The sequence below is a fragment of the Dipodomys ordii genome, unplaced genomic scaffold, assembly GCF_000151885.1.
Source record: "Dipodomys ordii isolate 6190 unplaced genomic scaffold, Dord_2.0 Scaffold107, whole genome shotgun sequence".
In the NCBI taxonomy this organism is placed as follows: Eukaryota; Metazoa; Chordata; class Mammalia; order Rodentia; family Heteromyidae; genus Dipodomys; species Dipodomys ordii.
Window position 1 is genome coordinate 2,041,846 of NW_012267323.1, and position 25,759 is coordinate 2,067,604.

General features: G+C 53.3%; 1 protein-coding gene across 2 annotated transcripts in view; it reads left to right on the forward strand.

Moving 5' to 3' along the window:
* Positions 1-24,525, forward strand: part of Poc1a (POC1 centriolar protein A) — a 41,460-nt gene extending 16,935 nt beyond the window's left edge. For both annotated transcript variants that reach the window (XM_013028082.1, XM_013028084.1), the window contains exons 8-10: positions 1,327-1,425; positions 15,060-15,200; positions 24,409-24,525. In XM_013028082.1, the coding sequence (XP_012883536.1) occupies positions 1,327-1,425; positions 15,060-15,200; positions 24,409-24,507 (339 nt within the window). In that variant the 3' untranslated portion in view covers positions 24,508-24,525. The remainder of the gene's footprint in view (positions 1-1,326; positions 1,426-15,059; positions 15,201-24,408) is intronic.
* Positions 24,526-25,759: the final 1,234 nt, after the last annotated feature.

Below are 25,759 nucleotides of genomic sequence, written 5' to 3' on the forward strand. Positions count from 1 at the left end.
AACTAGCCTTAGGATACCAGGTCGGCCACGCTGGGTCCTGGGACCCTCCCAGCCCCTTGTGAAGTAGGACTTGGGACCCTTTTTGCACAAAAGCGGGCTCAGTGGCAATGGGGCTGAGTTCCTTGGCCAGGGCCTCACAGTGAGGGGCGGAGCCAGGACCTTAACCCAGCCCGTCTGGTCTGGTGTCCACCACCTCCCCCGTTGACAGGGACCATGTACTGACTTGGTGCAAATAACCGCTATCTGTGCCACCCCAGACAGAGCTGGATAAGGAAGTACTGAGGCTAGAGGTGTTCACAGGGGCATGCCATCCTGGTGCTGCAGCCAGGGCCTCAGCCAATGAAATAAGTCATTGGAATCTTTTTAACAAACAGCAAAAACAAGAAACGTGAACATAAAGGGGAATCCTTCCCCCTCAGCCCACCCCGCTGTCCTGGGGCTTGATCTCAGGGCCTTTGCGCTGTCCGAGAGCCTCTTTGTACTTAAGGCTAGCTCTCTAACGCTTGAGCCACAGCACCACTCCCCACTTTCTCTGAGTAGTTTATTGGAGATAGGAGTCTCACAGACTTTCCTGCCTTGGCTGGCTTCAAACCATGATCCTCAGATCTCAGGCTCATGAGTAGCTAGGATTACAGGCATGAGCTACTGGTACCCGGCAAGAGGGACTCTTTTTGTTGGGGCAGGGGGAACAGGCAAGAGAGGGGAATGTGATCAGGTGGTGTGTTTGTGAAATACACCCAAAGTACATTGTACACTTATATGAAAATGTCATAATTAAACCCATTTTTTTTTGCCAGTCCTGGGGCTTGAACTCAGGACCTGGGCACTGTCCCTGAGCTTCTTTTTGCTCAAGGCTAGAACTCTACCACTTGAGCCACAGCACCACTTCCAGCTTTTATCTGTTTATGTGGTACTGAAGAATCAAACCCAGGGCTTTGTGCATGCTAGGCAAGCACTCTACCACTGAGCCACATTCCCAGGCTAAACCCATTATTATTTTTATTTTATTTTTTATATTTTGTCAGTTGTGGGGCCTGAGCTCTGGGCCTGGGCGCTGTCCCTCAGCTCTTCAGCTCATGGCAAGTTTTTTTTGCTCAAAGCTAGTGCTCTATCATTTGAGCCACAGCTCCGCTTCTAGGCTTTTGGTAGCTCATTGAGCATAAGAGCCTCATGAACTTGCCTGCTCGACTAACGTTGAATCGTGATTCTCAGATCTCAGCTTCCTGAGTAGCTGAGGATTATAGGTGTGAGCCACTGATGCTCTGCCAGTTTTGTACCACTTTTTCAAAGGCTATTTTTCTCCCCTTATTCTCTGTACCTTGGCAGGTAATGGTTTGGAAGAGTAACTTTGATGTTGTTGATTATGGAGAAATCATAAAAGGGCAGAGGCCCCCAGCTGCACTGGCCGACTCGGCAAGGAATCTGGTAAGTGGTTTGGCTGGTATGTTACGTTGGGCTCTGTGATTGGGTGGGCACCAGAGGCTTGGACTGGTTACTGGTAAGATCTAATCACGTACCAAATACTATTTGGGTCCTTGTGCTTGATTTGGATCTAGAACGAACAAGGGAGACAAGGGAGACATAAATGGCTGGCGGGGGTGGGGGGGGCTGTTGGGAAGGTGGCTCAGTGGTAGAGCGCTTGCCTCGCATGCATGAGGCCCTGGGTTTGATTCCTCAGGACCACATAAGCAGAAAAAGCCAGAAGTGGCGCTGTGGCTCAAGTGGTAGAGCGCTCGCCTTGAGCTGAAGAACTGAGGGACAGCACCCAGACCCTGAGTTCAGGCCCCACGAGAGACAAAAAACAAAAAAAAAGGGTGGCAGGGACCTAGCGGGAACTCCCCTGTCCCCCATTTGGGTAGGGGCGGTGTTTCTGTGGCACAATCTGTTACAACATTTAGACCCGAGGAAAACAGTGCCAAGCCACAGGACCTGAGCAGGGGGTTCCTAGAGGGTTCAGGGCCTCGTCACTGTCAGGGGAAATGAGAAAGGGCTCCCCCCCACCCCCCTTTGCTTTTACTTCTCCCTTTTAAAACCATGGAGAGGAAGTTCCTCAGCCGCAAGCCATTTTTAGTTACCCTCTCTTGCTAGAAGGACATTCAGTGTTCTTGAATTCAAACGGCGAATATATTTTGACAAATATCTAAGAAAGTTGCTCATGGATACGGCCTCCTTACGTAAAGTCACGTTCGTCTGTAGCTGAAATGAATGTTAAGGGGCGATTGCAGAGCCCTGAGAGTGTCAAGTGTATGTGGTCTCCGGCTGTGGTCTGCGACTCTCCCCTATTGGACCTTACAGGCAGCCTGGCTTCCCCCACAGGCGGAAACTGGCCTGAACAACAGGAAGTGACCCGCCCAAATCCACCAGCAAGTCAAGGCTGTGGCCCAGAATAGAGCAAGGAAGCCTCCTCAGCCTGCCCTTCCTCCATGCCCTGGGCTGCCTCTAGGAATAGATCCAGATGGGTCTTAGAGCCGTGTCCAAGCTTGGGCCTTCTAGTTGACAGCCATGGCTGGGAGGGTGTATTCATCCTTGGCACTTGCTAATTAGCCCTCGGCTTCTGTGTCTGTGGAAATGACGGGCCTGCGAGGTGATCTTGCCAGTTCATCGTCCACCTACAAAAGCCTTTCCAACCGTAAGGGACGGTTCTTGCAGCGTCCCCGCCCTCTCCCCTACACTTCCTAGTCTGTGGGGCACTTGAGTGGAGCCAGGCACGGCAGAACTACCTGCCTGTGCTCCTCCTCCGCTCCTCCTGTATCGTAATGAATGGATAAGACGCAGCTCCAGTCTCTGGGGGTGGGGGGTGGGGAGCACCTGTGCTGGCCCCCCTGAACAGGGCTGAACAAAGTACCCACTGCAGGTGGCAGCATGCACTAATGTCTGCCTCTTGGCAGTGCTTAGTAAACACCAGGTGGGGTAAATTCCATGTTCTTTTCCTTACAGTTTCTAGGGAAGTAACCTTTTCCTGACTTGCCTCTTGGTCTTTCAGTACTGGTTCCGAGGTGGGGTTTGGGGCATCCTTGTGTCTCAGAAGCTTTGGGGTCCAGAAAGTCGGGATGCAGTCATGGGGTGGTGGGGTGAGCAGAGGATGGGCTTTAAGGCGTGGGTGTGTGAGCAGCTCAGCTGACCGTGAAGCAGCCAGTTGTCCCCTTTAGACCCAGCGTCACAACTCTGCCAACTGAGCTTAAATGGGGCTTAAATGGGGGACCAGATATGGGCTCTGGAGTCCGGGAAGTAGGTTTGAACCCTGCCATGTGCCCCCCTGCAAAGTACCCTCTCTCTGTCTCTCTCTCTCTTGGGCCTGGGAAGGTGGCTCAATGGTAGAGTGCTTGGCCTCACATGCATGAGGCCCTGGGTTCCATTCCTCAGCACCACATAAGCAGAAAAGGTCAGAAGTGGCGCTGTGGCTCAAGTGGTAGAGCGCCAGTCTTGAGCCGAAGAGCTGAGGGACAGTGCGCAGGCCCAGAGCTCAGGCTAAAACAAAAAACCCCCAAAGTACCCACTCAGTCCTAAGTGTCTACAGGCTCTGAAGACCTCATCTGCCGCCTCTGCAGCCTCCCAAGCAACCCGCGACTCCTGCAGTCATTCCGGGCTGGCGTCGGGGCTCTTTGCTTGTTTGTCATAAACCCCTTTGTCTTTCCGTGTATTGTTTTATTCTTTGAAACAGGCTCTCAATGATAGGTAGGCTGGAGGGGTCATTAACTTGCCATCCTCCTGCCTCAGCCTCCCAAGTGCCAGGAATACAGGTGTGCGCTACCATACCATCACCCTGGCCCTTTGAAGGGCCTGAGTGGATGTGCGGGGCTCCTCTGGACATGCCACAGCCAAACACACACATCACGTGAGACTCTCTTGAAGAGGAAAGAGAGCTAAAGTGTGTTGTCTATGTTACGTTTTGTTGTCAATATACATAACACTAATATAAAATGGGCCATTTTAGCCTTTTTTGGGAAGGGAGGGGGTCAGTCATGGGGCTTGAACTCTGGGCCTGGGTGCTGTCCCTCAGCTCTTCAGCTCAAGCTGAAGCGCTCTACCCCTTGAGCCACAGCACCACTTCCGGTTTTCTGGTGGTTCATTGGAGATAAAGAGTCTCATGGACTTTCCTGCCCCGTCTGGCTTTGAACCACGATCCTCAGATCTCAGCCTCCTGAGTAGCTAGGATGACAGGGATGAGCCACCGGTGCCCAGCTCCATTTTAGCCATTTTTAAGGGCATTGTTCAGCATGACCTTAAGCAGATGCAACTGTCACCAACCAGATCTAGAACTTTCATCCTCCCAGACTGAGAATTTGTTTTGTGTGTGTGTGTGCTGGTCCTGAGGCTTGAGCTCAGGGCCTGGGCGCTGTCCCTGAGCTGTTTTTGCTCAAGGCTAGCACTCTTATCACTTGAGCCACAGCTTTACTTCTAGCATTTTTGATAGTTTAGTGGAGATGAGAGTCTCATAGACTTTCCTGTCCAGGATGGCTTCAAGCCATGATCCTCAGACCTCAGCCTCCTGAGCAGCTAGGATTACAAGTGTGAGCCACCAGCACCTGACTACAGTTTTCTTCTTAGCATCTATTAGTAGTGTGAGGTTGCCATGACGATTGCAATTGATGTATATACTTGGAGCAAGTTTACCCTTCAGGACTTGGGTTTTCTTCACTGAAAGCTGGGGTGTGTTCTTGCCTTGCTGCCCAGCGGTGCCCCAAGCTCACAGATAACATCTGAGGTCTAGTGGTTGACCCAGGATCACCTGATTTCTCAAAGAGCCCTTGAACACCACACCCATGACCCCAAACTCATGAGTATGGATGTCTCTCTCTGCCCTTTCAGCTCTTTCCGGACCTCTGGCACTGAAGCCTCACACAGCACGCTTAGGCATTTCAAGATTTTTAGGAGGTCCATGGGGCAAAGCATGGGTGCTCAATTCATGGCCAAGAACTTGTTCCGCCACGGCCATCAAAAGCTGGGGGGGGGGCTGGGAAGGTGGCTCAGTGGTAGAGCTCTTGCCTCGCAAGCATGAGGCCCTGGGTTCGATTCCTCAGTACCACATAAGCAAAAAGAAAAAAGCCGAAAGTGGCGCTGTGGCTCAAGTGGTAGAGCTCTAGCCTTGAGCTGAAGAGCTGAGGGACAGCGCCCAGGCCCAGAGTTCAGGCACCATGACCGGACACCCCCCCCCAAAAAAAAGCTAGAGGGGGCCAGGTGCCAGTGGCTCACACCTGGTAGCCTAGCTAGTCAGGAGGCTGAGATCTGAGGATCATGGTTCAAAGCCAGCCCAGGCAGGAAAGTCCGAGAGTCACTCATCTTCAGTAAACTACTCAGAAACAAGCCAGAAGTAGGGCAGTGGCTCCAGTGGTAGAGCACCAGCCTTGAGTACAAAGAGGCTCAGGGACAGCACCCAAGCCCTGAATGGAAGCTCCAGGACTGAGGGGTGGTGGCGGGGGGGGGGGGCATGCACAGAGCCAGAGGGAGGCAGTGGATCACGCCTGTAATCCTAGCTATAAAGGAGGCTGAGATCTGGAGGATCAAGTTTCAAGGCCATGCCAGGCAGAAGAGTTCACTTGACTCCAGCTGCCAATAACCAACAAAAAGCAGGGCTGGAGAGGGCATGGCTCCAATAGTAAGAGTGCCAGCCTAGCAAGCCCAAGGCCCTGAGTTCAAATCCCAATATTGCCCATGAAATAGGCTAGAAAGGAAAGTCCCGCCTGGATGCCCCCCCTTCCCACTGTGCTCACTCACCAGCAGGCCGTGGCAGGGGTGACCCTGTGTGCCTTGACAGCCCCTTCTCTCCAGAAAACGCCCAGCCCCTGACCCCTCTTCCCCCCACCCCCCACTTCAGCTCTCAGATCTTGGATTGAAGGCTGCCCTTGAGCCCACTCGGCACGGTCTGCTCACTGCCGAGCTATTTTCAACTCCTGCTTGAGATTCACAGGCTTATTTTTAGGCACATTTCGTGTTGAAAAGCAAAAGCCATTTCCCCCAGCCATTCAGAACGAGAATAATGGGTTCCATTTTTCCCTCTATTCCTGGCGGAGCAAGGCTCGTGGCCAGGAACTTTCTCTGCTCGCAGGGCTGCGGGTGGGCGGGGGGTGGGGGGGAGCCCCACATTTACTCCCGGGGACACACCGGTGGCGAGGCTGGAGGAAGGTTGGAAGGGCTGCTTAGGGATGTAAGTAGAGCAGGGAGTTGGAGAGCCCACACCAACCAATATGCAGCAGGTGCTTGAACGGATGTTTTCAGAGTCTGCTGCTGCTTGACCCTCTAAATCCATTCTCCTGCTTGTCTGTGCCTTGCGGGGGGGGGCGCACCCCTGAAACCAAAAAGACCCCAGTGTCTTGGCCGACCTTGGAGTTCGCATCCCACCCAGAACCTCACCACACAGAGGTCACATTTCTGTCAGCCACAGGAAGCACTTTAGCAAAGCTGCTTTTATTTGTGACGTGCTCTTATTTGAGGCCTGTGGCCCGTTATGCAATTGGGAAGGAAGGTTGGACGGGGCGGGGCGGACGAGGAAGAACGCCGAGTTCTAGGTAATTCAATGAAATTGGAAGAAGCCAAAAAAAAAAAAAAAAAGGACCAAAACCACTTCCTGAGTTCTCAGGGTTGGCCGTTCTCCTATTCCGACATTAACCTTGAGGGCTTTTCTTTGGCTCCCCTCAACAGTGAGTTTGAAGGAGCAGAGCCCACGTGTGGTTAAAAGAGCTTGGCTTCTGGTTTCCGACCAACCTGAGATTGAATCCTGCCCCAGACCCATGCGGCCTGTTGACCCCCCCGACCCCTGGCTAGCTCTCCCAGGCCCCGGGTTCCTCTACTCAAATAGGGAGAAAAGCCGGCCCTCTCCTTCATGAGATTTCACGAGTGGCATGCCAGAGCAGTATTTGGCATGGTGCCTGGCACATAACATGGAAGCACTCACCAAGCTGTAGATATTTTAAAAATGTTCCTTAGTTGTTTTTTTTCTCCTCTGCTGTCCCACTGAGAGTCAGTCAGGGTGACACCATCACCAGGAATGGGAAGATGGGGACACTTCTGGCTCTGAAAGCTAGCTGAAGAATGTCCACAAGAGCTACCTAGGCCCCTCAGCCTGCTGGGCTGAGCCGAGTGGTGCCAGCCCAGTGCGCAGCGGCTCTCCTGCTACTTCAAGTGGGAGGAGTTGTCATTCCCTGTCTGCCTGCATTGCATCCTCGGGGCCTTTTCTGTTTTGTGGGTTCACATATGCCTGGCAGCCAGGGTGCTCAGAAAATCCTGGGTTCAAAGCCAGGCGTCATGGCTCACACCTGTCATCCTAGCTACTCAGGAGGCTGAGATCTGAGGATCACGTTCAAAGCCAGCCCAGGCAAGGAACATCCCCTGAGTCTCTTATCTGCAATAAACTAATAAACTACTCAGGAAAAGCCAGAAGTGGCACTGTGGCTCAAAGTGGTAGGGCAAAAAAAAAAAAAAAAAAAAAGTTCAGGGACAGTGCACAGGCCCTGAGTTCCATCCCCAGGACTGGCAAAAAGAAAAAAAAAATCAGTTCAAAGGACATGGGCCAAATTCTGCAGAGTGCTCAGATGGAGAGGCAGGCTCTGACTCTAGGGGTTTGTTGTTGTTGTTGCTGTTGTTGTTTGGTCTGTTGTGGGGCTTGAACTCTGGGCCTCGGCCCTGTCCCTGAGATCTTCAGCTCAAGGCGAGCACTCTGCTACTGGAGTCAAAGCACCACTTCCAGTTTTCTGGTGGTTAACTGGAGATCAGAGTCTCACAGACTTTCCTGCCTGGGCTGGCTTTGAACCACAATCCTCAGATCTCAGCCTCTCCTGAGTAGCTAAGATTACAAGCCTGAGCCACCAAGCACCCAGCTCCTAGGGTTTTGTTGTTGTTATTGTTTTGTTTTCACATTCCCAGACTAACTGACGGAAGTTGCCTTTTAGCCTTGTCAGTTTTGCAGCCCCTGAAGTAGAGCAGTGTGTGGGCAGCGTGCAGGCCACAAAGGGTAGTAGAATCTGCATGTCTGGACTAGAATTCCAGAACTTCTTTTCATTGGAAATGGGGGGAAATTAAAAAAAAAACCTCTTTGCAGTTTCTATTTTCCAGATTGGATGGAAGTATGGCCTATGTGGTATAAGTGTGTTGGATAACACTTGTGTTTATCTTCTCACTGGTTACCATGAGGGGGGGAAAAAATCAGAGTAGATGGTTTCCATGGAGATTATCTTACAATTAGATTCTTTGAAGATCCGGACATTGCTAGAGGGTTCCGTGAACACTGTGGCTGCCATAAGGGGCTCTCGGTGGCAGCCAAAGGCTGGGGGCTTGGGGAGTCATCTGCCATCTGTGTTGGGAGGTTCCCCAGTGACCCTGGGGCTCAGCTTCCTGTTGGGGGTCTCCCTCGCTTGGCTCATTCCAGTCACTGGGAAAGCATATTTTATTAAAACAGAACCAAAAACAAACAAAAGATGTTCAAACTAGCACAAAAGGCAGTAATTTTAGAAAGGCAGAATAAATGTAGAGTGTGTAAATGACCCTGGATAGACTTGGGGGAGATGTATTGAATACCAACCAGCCAATAATGCCTTACATACTGGAGGCTTTAAATATAAATATGCATTAATTTGAAGAGAAAAAAAAGTAAAAATATAACAGCCCACCGCATACTCCTCACACATTTCCCAGTCTTATTTCCATCTTCCCCACATTTTTTAGAAGTTAGTGGTGTTGGGTTTTTTGTTTTGTTTTGTTTTTATTCCAGACACATCACTTTACCTCAGATAAGGATTTTTCTTGGTTATATAATAGCAAGGCATTTTATCCCTCCCAGCAAAATGAACAATTCAAGCCGGGTGTTGGTAGCTCACGCCTGTCATCCTAGCTACTCAGGAGGCTGAGATCTGAGAATTGTGATTCAAAGCCAGCCGGGGCAGGAAAGTCGGTGAGACTTCTCCAATAAACCACCAGAACACCGGAAGTGGCACTGTGGCTTAAAGTGCTAGAGCACTAGCCTTGACCAAAAGAGCCGAGGGACAGCGCCCGGGCCCTGAGTTCAAGCCCCAGGAGGGACTGACAAAAATAAAAAGAATTAGGAATTGCTTCATACCAGGTAACTGGCATATACGGTAGTCACCTTTCCCTACATGGGGTCAACATTGACATTTTGTTCAAATAAACACAGGAGAAGCTTTGGCAGGTGTGTGTCGCTCTGTCACCTGTGCCAACCCCCCTCCCAGCCCCATAGTTCTTTTGCACAGCTGCATCTTCCAGAAAAGAGGCTGTGAGACACCCCCTCCCCGCCCCCCGGCCCCTCACCCCCTGGTTACAGCCTGGTCCCTGGGAAAGCAAAGGGTCACAAGAGGAGGACAGGCCTCAAATTGGCAAGTTGGGCAAGAGCCAGTCTGGCTACCTGTCTTGACCCAAGAGTATGAATTACCGAGCTGCAGAAGTGATGCCCGGGGTACAGCCCCGTGGGCTTCTAACCCTCTCCATTGAACCAAGTGCAAGGAGAGTTTAAAATAGCCGGCCTTTGTTCCCCGGGGTTTTCAAAATTCAACTCCAGTAGTTACAATGAGCTGTCTTCAAGTGGATCTATAAATAAACCGCTACTGTTCCTCTTCGTCACCCAGAGCCTCGGAGTCTCCCCGGGACATCGCTCGGCCGCTGGTTCGCAAGCTAGGCTGACCTGCGGAGGGAGGGAGTAGGGGCAGCGGGCACTGTGTTCATTCCCCTTTAAAAATCCAGTGCCCCAAATATTAAGCCCTCAGGGAAAGAGGGTAGCTTTACCTTGGGGGGAAAACCTGGCTGAGATCCCTGGATCGAGGCCACACCCCCAGCAGTAAGTCCTGCCTACCCGCACCCATGAGATCCTGCACATCACATCGCTTTTCCATTGACAAAGTTAACAGATCAGTATTCTTGCAGAGTATAGAAGTCATTGCCAAGTGCCAATGGCTTCACACCTGTGATCCTAGCCACCCAGGAGATCTGAGGATCACTGTTCAAAACCAGTCCTGGCAGGAAAGTGTATGAGACTTTATTTATCTATTTTTTGTCAGTTGTGGGGCTTGAACTCTGGGCCTAGGTGCTGTCCCTCAGCTCTTCAGCTCAAGGCTGGCGCTCTACCACTTGAGCCACAGCGCCACTTCCAGCTTTTTCTGCTTACGTGATACTAAGGAAGCGAACCCAGGGCCTCATGTTGCAAGGCAAGCACTCTACCACTGAGCCACCTTTCCAGCCCTTGGAGACTCTTATCTCCAATTAACCACCAGAAAACTGGAAGTGGGGCTGTGGCTGAAGTGGTAGAGCGCTCGCTTTGAGTTGAAGAGCTGAGGGACAGCGCCCAGGCCCAGAGTTCAAGCCTCACAACCAACAACAACAAAAAGGACAAAGGAACAAATACACTACAAGAGGGCAGATCTGGAGTGAAATGTGAATGAACCCCCAGTAGGCTTCTGGATCCCCACAGTCCCACGGACTCTGGCAAGAAGAACCGAGAGAAGTTCACATAGGGTACTTGGTTGCTGGTATTTCCCAGTGTTCATTTCTGATCATTGTCCTCTGCTTATGTAAGACGCTAACACGGGAGGAGGAAGATATGGAAATTCTCTGTACTATTTTCTGCTACTTTTCTCCAAGTCTAAAATTAGTTCCAAGCGGTTCTTTTTTTTTTTTTTTAATCTACAGTCAACCCTTGGGTGGTTGTTTTTGATGGGCTTTTTGTTTTGTTTTGTGTTTTTTAATCAGAATCCTTGATCTTCTCCCTCCCTTGTTATCTTGGGTAAGGTGTTTGCTGTGGGGAGGGGAAGGGGGTCAGTTTTTTGTTTGTTTGTTTGTTTTTTGGTCTGGGTAGGGCAGATACTTTGACACACTCGGCTGGTCTGGAAGGTGTGTGGAACTGAACCACACCAGACCCCTCCTAGCCTGTTCCTCTTACCTGGGGGTAAGAGCCATTCCCATCCCCCCCCCCTTCCTGGGCAGGGCTAACTGCTGACCATCCTTCCTCCTCAGCCTTCTTCTATAGAGCAGGTGTGGGGGGGGTCCTAGAACAACCCCCCCCTCCCCAATCCTGGCCCTACCCCACCCCCCTGCTCTGCCTTGCTGCTCTCAGTGTGTGATTGTGGCTATGGCAAACGTGGTGGTCTGGAGGGCTCCAGTCCCAAAAGGCTACGTTTGCCACGTGGTGGTGGCTTTCCTGATTACTGAGACCCCCCAGGGCAGAGGGCCAGAGGTCCCTCTGCAGAGGGAGCTGGCTCCCTCTACGGTCTTGCTGTCTTCTCTCCCCAGGCTTTCCTCCTCCATCCCTTTACCCTTTCACTAAGTCACCTCTCCCTCCCAGCCCCTCCTGAGGGCATATGTGGACATGGAATAACTTTCCATTTCCTGCCTGCCAGCGCATTCCTTTTGCTCTTTTGAAGAATCGGGGTGTATGTATGTATGTATGTGTGTGTGTGTGTGTGTGTGTGCTTGTGTGTGTGCTTGTGTGTATCTTGGAAATGCTTGCCAGTGAAGCACAGATTTAGTTCCTGAGGCAGGGGGAAGCAGCCAGAAGCGAGGCTGAGGCTCAAGAGGTAGAGCACCAGCCTTAATCTAAAATTTAAAAAAATACATAAAAATAAGGCACTAGGAAAGTGCTCGGGGCCCTGAGTTCAAGTCCCAGGACCGTGTCCACGTTGCCTGTAGGCTTTGGGACCCACCTGGTGGTAGGTCACTCTTCCTCTTGTCTTAAGGATGTCTTATCAGGTTCCCAGGGTCCAAGGGCAGCCCTGGGGGCCTGCGATCTGTGGTGTGGGGTAACTGACTGCCAGCTGTGGCCCTAGGCTCCCACTACCACACTGGCCCACCACCTCAGCCTCACCAGGAATGAGAGAGGCCCTTCTCTATGATGTTCATACCCCCAAGATCAAAGGCAAGCCCCGTCCAAAGCAAGACACTCAGCCTCCCCTGCCAGCTGGCGAGAATGTGATAGCGTTTGCCAAACAATTAGGCGATTTTGAGAAGCCAGAGTTCCTGGTTGGGCTTGAGGCTATGTTTAGAAGCAGGACTTTCTTCTTCCTCATGTTGGATTCCAGACCGGAACCCCAAATTATAGGGCAACTAAAACTGGTAGTGTATTTAGTCTGCAAATATGTGTGGGGAGTCCAGTCCCGGGGATTCTTGGGAGCTTTGATTTGAGAAAAGGGCCTGCCTCTTCCTGTAGAGAAGCTGAATGGGAAGCTGTGTCCTTTGCCCACTTTGCTCAGCAAGGCCTAGGTTGGCTAGCAGGGAGCGGCAGCCTCGAGGCCCCAGCTCACCTCTCTTTCCCATCTCTGGCCTAGATTCAATCCACCAGTCACTTCCAATATAAATTTTGTGTGTGTGTCAGTCTTGGGGCTACAAGTCAAAGGGCCTGGGCCCTGTCCCTCAGCTCTTCAGCTCAAGGCTAGTGCACTACCACTTGAGCCACAGCGCCACTTCCTGGTTTTTTTTCCCAGTGGTCTCAAGGAAATTTCCTGCCCCATCATCTGGCTTCAAACCACCATCCTCAGATCTCATCCTCTTGAGTAGCTAGGATTACAGTTGTGTGAACCACTGGCACCTAGCTGGCCAATACTTGGTTTTTGTTTTGTTTTGTTTTGTTTTGTTTTGGGTCCGGTCATGGGGCCTGAACTCTGGGCCTGGGTGCTGTCCCTCAGCTCTTCAGCTCAAGGCTCTACCACTTGAGCCACAGTGCCACTTCCGGCTTTTTTCTTTATGTGGTGCTGAGGAATCGAACCCAGGGCCTCAGGCATGCAAGGCAAGCGCTCTACCACTGAGCCACCTTCCCAGCCCCCAATACTTGGTATCAACTCCAGAGTTTCTGTTTTAGGAGCAGGCCAGGCAGAGGACCAGGGTCCAGAGTTAGAGATTTAAAAAAAAAAAAGAAGAAGAAGAGAGAAACTTCCATCTTGAGTGTTATCGGTATCTACTCTACCCACCAGAGTGGGAGTTACGTCAAGTCAGCTCATGATGGCGTATGGTCAGTGTCCAGCCATGCACCTGAGTGGTTCAGGCCCAGCCATGCACCTGAGTGGTTCAGGCCGCTCTGCCTATGTCTTCAGCCTGGGGCTCGGCCCACTGGAAATGCCCTAAGGGCAAGTGTTTTTCAAGAGTAGCAGAAGTGGGTAGGCATCTTGGGCGGCTATAACTAGGCTTCTAGATGCAGCTGTAACTGCACCCTCAGACCATTAGAAGCTTCTAATGTGTGTGCATGCACCAGTGCTAGGGCTTGAACTCAGGGCCTGAGTATTGTCCCTGAGATTTATTTATTTATTTATTTATTTATTTATTTATTTTTTGCTAATACTACCATTTGAGCCACAAGTTCCTCTTCTGGTGATAAGAGTCTCAAAAGACTTTCTTGCCCCAGGCTGGCATTGAACCCGTGATCCTCAGATCTCAGCCTGCTAAGTGATTAGAATTGCAAGCATGAGCCACCAGCACCCTGCTAACCATCCCTCTTTTTTTGTTGTTGTTGTTGGTCCTGGGGCTTGAACTCTGGGCCTGAGCACCGTCCCTCAGCTCTTCAGCTTAAGGCGAGCACTCTACCACTTGAGCCACAGCGCCACTTGCGGCCTTTTCTGTTTATGTGGTACTGAGGAATCAAACCCAGGGCCTCATGCGTGTGAGGCAAGCACTCTACCACTGAGCCACCTTCCCAGCCCCAGGATCCCTATTTTAAAGGACCATCAAGTGTTAATTACCTGAGTCTCACATTCACCTCATAGTCAAGTTCTCCTTTAGCCATCAGGACCTGTGTTTTTCCCAAGTTCAAAGTCAGTGTGCCCTTGAGAGTTTGTGGTTTATAAGATTAAAAGTCTGCCTTGCACTCCGCCACGGTCATCCGGGACTCTCCTTTTCAAGACTCTTGAGGTGGCCAAAGTGAGCATGCCCACAGCAGAGCATCCACCCAGCGCTGGGCTTCTGAATCCATCTTAAGAGCTGGAGATTCAGAGGAGACGCAGGCCATCTGGCCCGTTACAGCCAGTACAGTTCACCAGCCATGGCACTGGGGGGCTTCGGAGCTTCAGAGTTAAAGGATCCTTACCTCTGTGGCGCATGGGTGGTGGAATTGAGAGGAGTGGTGAGCAGAGAGAGGAGGAAAGGAGCCTTGCACATGCATACGGGTTGGTCCGTAGGCCAGCATTGACTCGTCCGGTCACTTGTCCTGGCCCTGGAGAGCCAGGCTCAGGTAGATAGGGGCACAGAGGAACACTGATTAAGAGTAGTGAGAGAGGGAGGGGAGGAGAGGGCCAGATGCTTGGAGCAGAGAGAGGAAGGCAGCCCACAGAGAGGCATGCGAGAGCTGGATGGGAGGGCCAGCTGGATCAGAGTGTCTTGCCAGAAGGCTCAAGTTCTCCCCGAAAGGTGGTAGAAAGAGCCCCGAGGGACTGGCAGAGCTAGCCGTGACATCACATTTGGAATACCCATTCATGAGGCATAGTGGCTTAAAAGCCTAGTCCCCTTAAAAAAGTTGGGGTCCCTCGAGGCGTTGGCTGGGGAGTGTGACATCCCTGATAGGAAACAAACCCACAAAGGAGTTTGTGGCCTCTAAAACCAGAATCCGGGCATCTTGTTGGCCCCGCCCCAAGCTCAACTCAACTTGCAAATCAGGAGAAACTTTTCTACCATGTAAGCTTGGGAGTGCAGCTTCGGTGATCGGGGGGAGCTGCAGAGCTGTGGGCCCGAAACAACCAGGTGCCACACATTCCTGGAGAGTTCTGTTGGCAACGGCCCAAGCTGTGGATTCCCGCTCCTACCACACCATCCGACCAGGAACATTCCCCAGACATCTTTTGTTTTCCCTGGGTTCTGAAGCACCCCATGGGCCCAGCAGCTCATCTCCCCCCATCCTAGACCCCTTCTAACCTGGGCTGCCAGGCACCGATTCCACCCCCTCACACATGGGCTTTGAAAGGTTGGGTCACGTGGATCTGGCCTTAAGGGGAACTTGTCACACTGCTGTCACTCGGGCGTGGTTTTCTCAAGTTTTCCTGGTGGCTTTCTAGGTCATCTTTTGGAGAGGCTATTCTTTTATGTTATCCTCAAGGATTTGAATAGACTGAAGGACTTTTGTTGTTGTTGTTGTTGTTCTTCAGCCAGAAGTGGATTTGCCAGCCCCGTCAGGCAGAGTCAAGAGTCTAGAGTCGGTACACAAACCCCAGGAGCCCAGCAGCATGCCCCACACGCTGACCAGCACACTGGAGCACATTGTGGGCCAGTTGGACGTTCTCACTCAGGTAGGTCACCATGTGAGCCGTCCGCCACCCCCACCCCGGCCGTCGACACAGCCTTGTGCCAGCATCTGGACCATTGGAAGGTGACCCGTTGGATGCTGGCTTTAGTTTCCAGCCAGAGTCTCACTGTGTAGCTCAAGTCAGCCTGAAACTCCTGATCCTCTTGCCTCTTGAGGGCTGAGATTATAAGTGTACAGCACCCCACAGGGCAGATTCTAGAATTACTTACAAACCTAACTACCCTGGACTTATTTGCCAGCTGAATTTAATGAACTAGCAGTGCTTATCTCTGGAATCCTGGTTGTATTTCTCTCTCTTTTTGTTTTTTGGCCCATCATGGGGCTTGAACTCAGGGCCTGGGCACTGTCTCTGAGCTCTTCACCTCAAGGCTAGTGCTCTACCACTTGAGCTACAGCGCCACTTCCAGTTTTCTGAGTGGTTCATTGGAGAGAAGAGTCTCAGGGCCTTTCCTGCCCAGGCTGGCTTTGACCCTCGATCCTCAGATCTCAGCCTCCTGAGTAGCTAGGATGACAGGCGTGAGCCACCACACCCAGCTTGTATTTCTTCATCCTATGCAGCAGTCCCTGGAGCTGGGGCTAAGTGAGAAGACTTCCTGCCCTATCACAGGTCAGCAGCCTGTCCAGGGTCCCACAGATGGGAGCCCATGGGGAGATGCCAAGTGTCAGTGGATGTGGGGTGCCGTGGGGGGGGAAGACTCCAGGGAATGAGGTCCCACCATTTTGGAAAGCCTGTGAACCCCTGGGTGGGGAGCCTGTGCTAAGGGAGAGCTTGTGAGCAGCAGGGAAAGACTTTTAAAAAAAAACCCACTTGAAACCCATCAGAAAGCCGCCCAATGTTCTTCACAGCCTCATCAAGTGACAGATCAAGAAAGGTGGAATCAATTAGAACTTTATAGGATAAAATTGGAAACTAAGTCTGAGAAGACAGGTTAAAAATAGCTTCACTGGATCCAGAGAGAGTATAAGACTTTAAAAAAAAAAAAAAAAGAAACACACATTTCCTGTTGCTGGTGGGGGGGTGGTGGTGGCGCATGGAAGGTTTGTTATGTGTTAGCAATTAGGATGGTAGTAACTGCAAGCAGCCCGTGTCTCGGCCTCAGCGAAGACTCTCCTGTGGCCTGTGACACCCCACACCCGACTATCCCCACCCCCCCACCCCCCCTTTACATATCACCCCTCCACACTGTCCGACAGCACCTCTGCATTCCTCAGTGAGGCCAGATGTGTTCTCGCAGACACCTGGATTTGCACCCCCCCCCATGAGGCATTAAAGCTCCACCCACTTTGGTGGGCATTCATCCCACCATGCTTTCTTGGGGCTCGGCCGTGCGTGGTCTTTCAGGCTCACCATCCTCTCCTGGCCTTGGAGTTCTAGCCGAGGTGTCCCAGACAACAGCCAGGCCAGGGATTTCAGGTTTCCCCCCCGTCCACGTCCCCCTCCCCCCCTTCCTCCTTGACCCTCAAAGTCCAGGTAGAAGGTTCCCTCCATACGCACGCCTCCACTGAGTTCTTCCCATGTGCAGACCTGTGTGAGACCCAGTCTGCCCTCCCAGCTCTGCAGACCTGGATCTGCTGGTGATAGAGCCAGACATCTAAGGAGGAGCAAGACAGATTCGGGGGGGGCAAGGGGGACCAATGTCTCGGGGAGCCCAGCGGTCCAGGTCGAGGAGGCCTTGGACAGCTATGTTTCCACACATCTACCTGTCGTCATGATCTCGTGAGATCAGTGTAAGTCAAGCATCTCAGGAAGGGCCAGGCCTTCCCTTGGCCCCCCATCCCATCTGCCCTGAACCCAGGCGACGAGGCCCCTCTATTGTGGCTGAACCCAGGAGTGGCTGGGTGTCACTGAGCAATCTAGACAGAGGTCGTTTTCATAGATGCTAGAAAGCCAGCAAGCTGCCTAAGCTGCTCTCTGCATAAGATCATTTCCCCATCGTCTTCCACGGCTTTCTCCATGATCGGTCAGAGGCCAGCCTTTCTGCCTCACGAGTGACCGGTTCTGGTGGTGTCTGCGAATCGGAAAGGTCCTAGGCCTTCCTAAACGGGAAGGTTTGGAGTGTGGCAATGGTGGACAGTGTCCCAGAGCCCCGAAGGCCGCCGTGGGGCCTGGCGCAGACCCAGCTAGCAGCTTGGCGGTTTTTGCCTCCAAAGCCCACAGCAAAGTTATTTTTGACTCCGGTTTCACATCTTGCTTGCTTTTTAAAAAATACTGAGCCATGAAATCCTTGCTCCAACTGCTTTTCAGGCTGGCCCCAGCCTGCGTGTGATGTCACATTCAGGCTCCTGTGACTCATGGAAACTTCTGGGCTCCAGGACTCGAAATTCACAGAGTGGCAACAAAGCCCACCCTCGTTTGGGGGGGGGGGGTCTCTTTAACAAATGTCTAGGTCACCAAGCTCTGTTGACATAGTTGATCAAGGTCAAGGATTTCGCCTGTTTGACTTGGTGTTCGAAGGCCTCCCTTTCTGAGATTCTCTCAGTATCCCTATTTGAAGGGGGCCGCCCACGCGAGGTGGCCAGCTCCCCATCAGTGGGGAAGCTGGGGTTGCTGCACCCAGGCAGCTGCGGCCAAGCTGGGGACCACTACTTGGGGCTCAGAGGTCCTATGCCAGGCCGGCATAGCCATTGTTTTATTTACTTATTTATTTATTTACTATAGGTCCTGGGGCCTGAACTGTGGGCCTGGGCGCTGTCCCCCAGCTCTTCAGCTCCAGCCTAGCTCCCTACCCCTTGAGCCACAGCACTGCTTCCAGCTTTTTCTGCTTCTGTGGTGCTGAGGAATCGAACCCAGGGCCTCAGGCATGCAAGGCAAGCGCTCTACCACTGAGCCACCTTCCCAGCCCATGGCTAGCCATTGTCTGTGGAAACACACTCCAGATTTTAAAGTAATACCCGGTTTTTGACCCTCCGAGGTGCACAAAAACATATAGGATAAGTCCCCCCCTTGTGGCCTCTAGCCCTCCCCATTTCTCTACTTGGGAGGCTGAGATCTGAGGATCACGGTTCAAAGCCAGCTTGGGCATGAACGTCTGACTCTTATCTCCAATTATCTGCCAAAAAAAAAGGAAAGAAAGCCAGAAGTGGAGCTGTGGCCCAAGTGGTAGAGTGCTGTAGCCTTGAGCAAAAGAAGCGCAGAGACAGCATCCGAGCCCTGAGGTCAAGCCCCAGTACCAGCACCCAGAAAAGAAAAAAGCCCTGTGTCCAGATCAGCACTTGCTAGCTGGGATGGACCGCCTCCATCCAGAGTGAACTTAGCCAGTCAGCCACAGTCAAGTTCACAGCCACAGAACCCTCCCCCTTTGGGGTGTAGGGATGAATGACTTATTCTCCCCTTTATCAAAGAGACCGCTTCCATAGTAGCATCTTATGCCCGGGCTCGTGTGGCTCTGCCCTGGAGAGGTACATGGGAAGCTGTACCTTCCCAAGTAGCAGGGCAGGGAGCATGTGGCCACCCCTGCTCACCATGCTCCAGAGCCGGCTCGTTTGCTACTGCACGGGGGCCGGGTGGCAGCTCCCACGGGGGAATCTGGCAGAACACTCGTGCTTTCCATTTTCTACCCCGTCTGCGGTTGCGAGAAGCACACCACCCCCACCCCCTCCAACCAAGCCCCCGCCTTCCAGCTGGGCCCCAGCAGCTGCGGTTACCTCTGGAGCCTGGGAATATTCATGGTGGGTCGTTGGAGATTACTGGGGGGCGGGGGCTGGAGGATGGGGGGGGGCGGAATGAGGCTCACACAGGAACAACTCACTTGTGAGAACTTGAGGTGAGGGAACTCTAGGAAAGTTCCAAGAGACCACAAGGGGCTTGTGAGTTCAAGCACCATGACCGACAAACTAAACAGAAAGAAACAGGAGGCAGAAGGTGGTGTGGGATTGTCAGCCCCACACTTAGCTCTGGTGGGTTCCCTCTAGAACCAGAACACTGCAGAACACTAGCATCACACGCCTGGCTAGCTCCCAGGCCTGTGTTGGCCGTGGCCTGCTTCAGGTCCTCTCTGGATATGAGCTACCACCCTGCAGATTCCAGAACCCTCTGGTTGTTACAAGTGGTGGTGCGGTCTCCCACATTTTTTTGGGGGGGGTGGGGGCCCGTGGTTGGTCTTGAACTCTGGGCCTGGGCGCTGTCCCTCCGCTCTTCAGCTCAAGGCGAGCGCTCTACCACTTGAGCCACAGCGCCACTTCCAGTTTTTCTAAGTGGTTTATTGGAGATAAGAGTCTCACGGACTTTTCCTGCCCAGGCTGGCTTTGAACCATGATCCTCAGATCTCAGCCTCCTAAGTTGCTAGGATGACAGGTGTGAACCACTGGCGCCTGGCTTTTTTACACACACACACCAGTTTCTCCTTTTAAGGAAAGCAGTGTGCTATGCAAGCTGTGCTTATTTATTTAAAAAAGGATTTATAAAGAAGGCAAATTAGCCAAGATTCCTTAATCCGGTAGTAATCCACTGGTAGAAAATACTGTTTTATGTACTTCCCAAAGAAAACTAATCCTCAGCCCGGGGGAGGGGGGCGCTGGGGAGGCAGAAATGGCAGGGAAATGTTATCTCCCTGAGATAATGGGAAACAGAATCTGGGACCCACAAGCTCAAGGAGCACAAAGCTTTCTTCGGGTTTTGTCCAGCCGACTGCGGGCTCATGGGGAATGCTTAAAGATGAGCCCCAGGATTGCAAGGAATCTCTCGAGATACTTCCGTCGTGTGGCCCAGATGGGTGCGATCCCAGGCTCTGTCAGTGTACAGGATCCGTCGTCAAATCAGACCTGAGATGGGAAAGGGCGGGGCCAGGGCTCTCCTCCATTCTCAATCCACTTTGATCTGCACTTCTGGCTGAAGCCAGGAAGCCTGGTCCCTCCCAAGGCTAGCTGGCCGGCTCTGGTCCCTCCTGGCCTCAGCCAGGGTAACTGCTCCTCAGAAGCCAGGCTCTCTACTTGTCCTCTCCCCCCCCCCCCCAGTGCTCAGCCCCGGCATTCCATCCGTCAGCACTGGGTGCGCACACTGGTGCACCCGTATACACCAGGAGACAAAGCATCCACTGCCATGTCTTGATAGCTCCCAAGACCCCACCAGCAAAGAGACTCCCCCTTTCGTGCATCTGTTTTGGATCTTTAGAATCCGAGTGAAGTCAAAACCAAGCCACGAGGGAGATGGATTCCACATTTTCCCCTTTTTGCAGTGAAGCCAAACGCAAGTTAGGCTTTGCACAAAGCACCACCGAGATAAGTGTGTTGAGCCCATGGCCATCTCCAGGGACGTGTTCCCCAGTGGTGGAGTAGGGTGACTGTGTATCCCTTCCCTTTGACCCAGAGCAGTTGGAGGGGGGCCCTACCCTTTGTCCCCCGAACTTTGATTTCCTGTGTTTGTGGGGAAGGGAGCTGGCAGACCCCAGCTCCTCCAGGAGGCTCAAATCAGCCACAGTCCTGGAAATGATTAACAGCAACTTTCCATCACCGGAGAACTAAGAAGCAGCCAGACCACCATGTGCCCCAGTGGTTCAGACCCTCCCTCCGACAGGACGACAGGCCTCCCTTTTAGGGACTTCAGCGAGCCCCGTCTATGCTCAGGCCTTTCCCCATTAGCTCAGATCTCAGCACAGCCAGGGCAACAGCTGGGGGAGTCACCGTTGCCCACAGTTGCTCTGAAAAAAGAGACTGGAGACAGGTCAGATAAAACTTGCCCAGGGCTGAGTCCGCTAGGTTCATAGTCGACTTCAGATTTGAACCCAGGCCATGGAGCGAGAGCTCTCGCCCGCTAGGAATTGCTCTGGCAGCATTTCTGAGGTCTTGTGCCCGTGCTGGGGAAAGGGGGGGGTGTTCCCAGGCCCCATGCATGCATGGGCTAGGGTCCAGGGGGCAAGGTGGGGGGCTGGGGAGCCAGAGTGGGCCCTTTGGAGATCAGTCGGGGAGTCTGACTTGGACAAGACAGGGGAGAGGACACAGAAGCAGCGGAGGTGGAGGGGAGGGGGGGTCTGTGTTCTCTGCCTTCCCAGAGTGCTCAGTGCCCAGCATTTGCCCAGACAGCAGGTACACATGGTACTGACAGGGCAGCCTCCCAGCTCACGTGCTGATTGGACAGCGTGTGCCCAGACGTAGCCCAATGGGGCAAGGAGTCTCCTCGGCAGAGCCCCACCTCCACCATTGCCCTCTCCCAGGCCCCTCCCTGGCTTACCATCAGAACTGTGCCTAGGCGGTCTGTGCCAGCCCAAGGCAGCTGCAAACCCCTCCCCCTTCTCCCCCCCCCATGCCTCTGCCCCCCAGCCAGATCCTCACAAACATGTGTCTGGATGTCAGCTCCCTGGCCCGGCCACCCCGTCTACCTCCATGCCATCTTCCCGCCTGGGGTAGAAGGAGGGGAGCAGGGGCTGCTGGGAAGTTCTGCCCTGGGCCTGGACGGGAATTGGGGGTGCATGGGAAGGGGAGGGGTTGAGGTAAAACCAGCACACAGGGTGTGAGGATCTAATTGGGTGTCCAACGTGGCCCAGGATCTCAATTCCTAGTAATTTGGCTTCTGTCTTTCCCCTAAGACGTCATTCACAGTTAGAGGTGCTAGAGCAGCCTCTCCTCCACCATCTTTCCCTGCCCAGCCACGCTAGGCCAACCACACTGCCCTCAGCGCCTTTGTACCTGCTGTCCCTGGGAACCCACTTCCGATCCACCCACCTTGCATTGTCCCTGTTGCTGCCGGAGGTGGCACTTCGCTGATCTGCCACCCCAAAGCAGGTGAGCTCCGTTGGGGGCTCAGTCCCCATAGGCCTGACACACACCTGGTTCTGTTCCCCTCACCTCAAACACAGAAACAGGTGAGACTCAAAAGGGTTGGGAAGCGCAGCCAGGAAGGGAGCAGCTGCTGAGGACTGAGGGGAGTGAGCCAGCAGGACCACGGGGCAGCTCAGGGGAGAGGCCCAGGGGGTAGGTGTCCCCCAGACCCCAGGGTACCCAACTTGCTGATTTGACTTTGGACTTGATTTTTGGTTTGTCAAGCTTGGGGCTTGAACTCTGGGCCTGGGTGCTGTCCCTCAGCTCTTCAGCTCAAGGCGAGCGCTCTACCACTTGAGCCACAGCACCACTTCCAGTTTTTTGATGGTTCATTGGAGATAGAGTCTCATGGACTTTTCCTGCCCAGGCTGGCTTTGAACTGCGATCCTCAGATCTCAACCTCCTGAGTAGCTAGGATGACAGGCGTGAGCCACCAGTGCCAGGCCCTTTTTTTTTTTTTTTTGGGTCAGTCTTGGGGCTTGAACTCAGGGCCTAAGCGCTGTTCCTGACTGAGCTCTTTCGCTCAAGGCCCTTGTACTTTGAGCCACAGCACCACTTCCAGTTTTCCGGTTTTCTGATGGTTCATTGGAGATAAGAGTCTCACAGACTTGGCCTGCCCAGGCTGGCTTCAAACCATGAGCCTCAGCTCTCAGCCTCCTGAGCAGCTGGCATGAGCCACAGGTACCCAGCAGCTTTGGACCTTTGTCCCCCTTTCCTGTGATGTGTAGAGAGAGCGCATCCCAGGCCGGGTACCAGCTAGCTGCGGCCAACACTGGACAGGAGCTGGGCTTGGTTCCCAGAATCCTTCGTGACCCCGTGCAGGAAGGGGGTGCAGGGCAGAGTGGGTCAGAATAACCCCATGCTATGTTTTGCCACTGCGGGGGGGGGGTCTCGCGGGAACTCAAGATGAGTCATGACAGAGCCCCATCCGGCCCCCAGCTCATGGACCACTGGAGCTGCCCAGCCACGCTCCCAGGTTTCCTCAGTTCCTCCATCTTGGGAGTTCATCTGGGCAGAGCAGTCCCTCCTTTGTGCAGGCTCCCCCTCCCCCCCATTCCCCAACATACACCCTTTACTCTGGGCTGTGACCCTGGTATACAAGCCGAACCCAGCCAGGCATGAGCTTTCCCCATTGGCACCTGTACTCTGACCCGGGCGCCACTTGGAGAAGGGCCTTTCTCGAAAGTTCCCCCTGACTGGACAGTGCAGGAATGGCAGGCTCTCCAGCCTGGCCAGCACAGAGCAAGGAGGGCATGTGGCAGAATTGCCTAGGGGGTACCTAAAAGGGGAGGGGAAGAGAGTCGGGGGCAGCCGACATTTTGAGGCCCGACTGGGGACCCCTGGGTCATGCTGAGCCCTGGGGAGATCAGTGGCCGCCCTGGTCCTCTGGTTGGTGTGGACACGTGTTTACCTGTGTCCTTTATATTTGGGGGGCCCTAGAGTTTCAACCCAGGGCCTTGCACTTGGTAGGCAAGTGCTCCGCTACTTTCCCTGTAGTTGTTTTTTTCAGATAGAATCGCGTACTGGCCGGGCACTGATGGCCCACGCCTGTCATCCTAGCTACTCAGGAGGCTGAGATCTGAGGATCATGGTTCAAAGCCAGCCCTGAGACTCTTTATCTCCAAAGATCCACACACAAAAAAAACCGGAAGTGGTGCTGTGGCTCAATTTGGTAAAGCGCTTGCCTTAAGCAAAAAGAGCTCAGGGACAGCACCTACACCCTGAGTTCAAGCCCCATGGCCAACAAAGAAAAAAAAACCACAGAGGAAAAGAAACGCCACAGGCTGAGCTCCTCACAGCAGCCTCGATTCCCTCGTTTGTCTGTCTGTCCATCCAACCATCCGGCCATCTGAGAGGCTGGGTAGAGAGTGATTTTTGGCTTGTGAGTTTTGCAGCAGCTAGTGGAAACTTCCAGAAGTGTTGCTTGGCCCAGCTAGGCATGGCAGCTGGCATGTGCAGTGGGCACCTTCCACCTGGGCATGGTTGGCTTTTGATGGCAGAGACCTCACTGGGCTCAGGGGACCCCGAGCCCAGCCTGGAAGTGTATGTGGGGAGGCCCGAGTCGTATCCCCTGGGATATACGTGGTCTCCAGTTATTCACCCAACAAAAAAGCTGGTTCTGGCTGGGCGCCGGTGGCTCACGCCTGTCATCCTAGTTACTCAGGAGGCTGAGATCTGAGGATCACAATTCAAAGCCAGCCCGGAGAAGACAAATCTGAGAGACTCTTAGGTCCAGTTCACCAGCAAAAAGCTGGAAGTAGAGCTGTGGCTCAAGTGGTCGAGCACTAGCTTTCAGAAAAGAAAGCCAAGGGAAAGCAGGAGGTCCTGAGTCCAAGCCAAAGAAAGAGAAAGGGGGGGGGGAAGGACCTGTGATGGGAGGGAAAGCCAGCCTGGGGGGGGGGGCTGGGTCCTGACCCAGACGTCCATCTGTCTTGCAGACAGTGTCCATCCTGGAGCAGCGGCTGACGCTGACAGAAGACAAGCTGAAGCAGTGTCTACAGAACCAGCAGCTAATCATGCAGAAGGAAACACCGTGATGGGGCAAGGGGGGAGGGCACGAATCAGGAGTTCACTCGATTGGGGGTGGGGGTGCGGCAGCCAGCCAGGGATCTTGTACCAGGAGACTGGGGTAAAAGAACAAAGGGAATGGGCTCTGTGAGGATCACCTACAGGCCCGGGATCCCACAGCTCTGCTCTCCCGCCCCCCCCCAAAGCAGGCCTGGCCCTGGAGAAAGGATGCTGGAGGCGGGACCGTGCCTGGACAGAGGCTTCTCATTGGCCTGTGTTCTCACGCCCCTCCCAGCCCTGCCCCCTGGCCTTTCCCACGGCTTGCAGAACCCACTGCTCTTGTCTGGAGGATGGGCCAAGTTGGCTCCACTTCTGACAAAGCCCCACCCCCGTGGGCCCATCCATCCCAGTGGAGTCTGCTGGGGGAAGCAGCTCCGTGGAGCAGGTGGTAGCCGCACCACGGCCTTGCTGTCCCCTGTGCGTGCCGTGGGGCCTGGCGACGGAATGTGAACATTAAAACGGACTTTACGGATCTTGTTGCAAGAATGGCTGGTTCTGAGCAAGACCTCACCACTGTTTGGCTGTGTGGGCAGAGCAGCAGCGTGAAGATTGTTTTTGTTGGTTTGTTTGCCAGTCCTGGGGCTTGAACTCAGGCCCTGAGCGCTGTCCCTGAGCTCCTTTTGCCCAAGGCTAGCACTCTACCACTTGAGCCACAGCGTCACTTCCGGCTTTTTCTGTGTCTGTGGTACCGAGGAATCTAACCCAGGGCTTCAGGCATGCTAGGTGCTCTACCACTAAGCCACTTCTCAGGAGGCTAAGATCTGAGGATTGTGGTTCGAAGCCAGCCCCTGGCAAGAAAAATCCATGAAACTTTTTTTTTTTAATCTCCATTGAACCACAAATGGAGCTATGGAGCTGTGGTTCCAAGTGGTAGAGTGCTAGCCTTGAGCCAAAAAAAAAAAAAAAGCTCAGGAATAGCTCCCAGGCCCTAAGTTCAAGCCCCACTACGGACCAAAAGCAACAAAACTCTTAACGTTACAATATACATATATGCATAGCCAGTTTAACTTGCTGATACCAAGTCCTCTCTGCCAGATCTTAAGGGCTCCAAGAGACACATTGCGGGTGGGGGGGGGGACAGCCCATCCCCACCTCTCCTCCCCCAAGTGGCCACGCCCACCCACAGCTGGCCTGTTCAAGGGTCTCTGTCAGGAAGCCCAGGCTGCCGATCCTGGGGCCTCTTGTATGTGACTCATCTGGCTGGTTCCCTTCCCCGCACCC